This window comes from Carlito syrichta, unplaced genomic scaffold (genome assembly GCF_000164805.1).
Source record: "Carlito syrichta isolate Samal-C Ts95f unplaced genomic scaffold, Tarsius_syrichta-2.0.1 Scaffold308839, whole genome shotgun sequence".
In the NCBI taxonomy this organism is placed as follows: Eukaryota; Metazoa; Chordata; class Mammalia; order Primates; family Tarsiidae; genus Carlito; species Carlito syrichta.
The window spans coordinates 559341-560934 of record NW_007252935.1 but is presented as its reverse complement, the minus strand read 5'-3'; the positions used below and the strand labels follow the sequence as shown (position 1 = coordinate 560934).

Below are 1594 nucleotides of genomic sequence, written 5' to 3'. Positions count from 1 at the left end.
ACCGCCAGGGCTGCACCATGGTGGTGGGCAGCGACGGCAGGTACTTCAGCAGGACCGCCACCGAGATCGTGGTGCAGATGGCCGCGGCCAACGGGGTGAGTGACCGGCGCGCCCCTCGCGTCTCGCCGCGCCGCCGCCGCCCCCCTCCTTGCTCCTGTCCCCCCAAGGCCTCCGGATCCCCTCTGAGAGCCCCCCGCCCCACTACGGGCCCACGTCTTCCCCTCCAGCGTCCCACCCCCGCCGCGCGCTCGCAGCCTCCCCGGAGCGCCCGGGGCACCCGGCTTCTCTTGGCACCCACCGCCCTGAAAAGCCTGGAGGGGCCCCGCCCTTCTTTGAGCCCCGCGACGAGCCCTGAACTCTCCCCCGACTCTGCCCGCGTCCCGCACCTGCTCGTTTCTCTTTTCGAAGTTCTCTTCCCCAGCCCTTTTCATTCCACCCCAGCTCCGGGTTTTACCTATTGTTCCAACCGCGTTCGCTGCCGCCTCCCCTCGCCCCGGGCTTCTTTCGGCTCCCAACATAGTTTCCCCCGCTCCCCCTCTTTTTTTGCAATAATTCTCGTGCCCCCTAAATCTTAGCTCTGCCAAGTTTTACAGTAGGGTTGTCTCAGCGCGCGCGCGAGCACACACGCGCGCGCACCCCACTCCCCCGTGTTGATCCCTGTCATTCGGCAAGAGTGGGCCCTGAAGGTTTTTAATATCACTGGTTCCTTAACCCAGTGGAATTACTGAATGACTTATTTGATTAGGGTAGGGATGGGGAGGATCAATGTGTTTGATGCTTAGCAGACTGAGCTCAGTTCCCCAAAGAGGCCTATCGCTAAATGGTCTGAAATGAGCTTTGCAGTGGCTTTCTTTCTTTCTTTCTTTCTTTTTTTTTTTGAGTTGGAGTCTCACTCCGTCTCCCAGACTGGAGTGCAGTGGCCGTTCCCGGCCACCGCAGCCTCGACCTGCTGGGCTCCGGCGATCCTTCCGCCTCAGCCTTCCAAGTAGCTGGAACTACAGGCGCGCGCTACCACGCACGGCTAGTTTTTGATTTATTGTAGAGATGAGGTCTCGCAAGTTGCCCAGGCGGGTCTCGAACCCGCGGGCTCAGTCAATCCATTCACCTCAGCCTCCCAAAGGCGAGGGATTACAGGTTGAGCCACCGAGCCCTGGTCACATGGTACATTCTAACCTCTTCCCCTTGCTATGTGTAACCTCCTCTCCAACGATGACAAACCCAGCTCCCACCATCTGTCACCCGCGTACAAAGTACTATCAGAGTTGTTTAGCCAGACCCCAATAAAGTTGATAAACTGACTTTATCAAATAGAGTATAGTGTTTATGTTCAGATTCTTTCATCCTTTGTCTAACAGACTCTAGTCATTTCCAAAGTTACTTAGCTTGGCAACTTTTCCCCACATTCCCTTCCGTGAAGTTGTTTTAAACATTGTAACAAAATTACAGTGTTTTGCCACATTCCACATTCCATACTGGGATCCTACCACCTCTTGAATGATTTTTTTTAAATGTGCATACATAAACCAGGCTCGGAGGCTCAGCCTGTAATCCCGCTCCTTTGGGAGGCTGAGGTGAGTGGATTGCCTGAGCCCGC

The 1594-nt window shown here is 56.0% G+C and overlaps 1 protein-coding gene across 1 annotated transcript in view; it reads left to right on the top strand.

The window, feature by feature from the left end:
• The first annotated feature begins 6 nt into the window (after positions 1-6).
• Positions 7-1594, top strand: part of PGM5 (phosphoglucomutase 5) — a 168704-nt gene continuing 167116 nt past the window's right edge. Inside the window, exon 1 of the mRNA XM_008066062.1 lies at positions 7-95. Coding sequence (XP_008064253.1) covers positions 18-95 — 78 coding nt within the window. The 5' untranslated portion in view covers positions 7-17. The remainder of the gene's footprint in view (positions 96-1594) is intronic.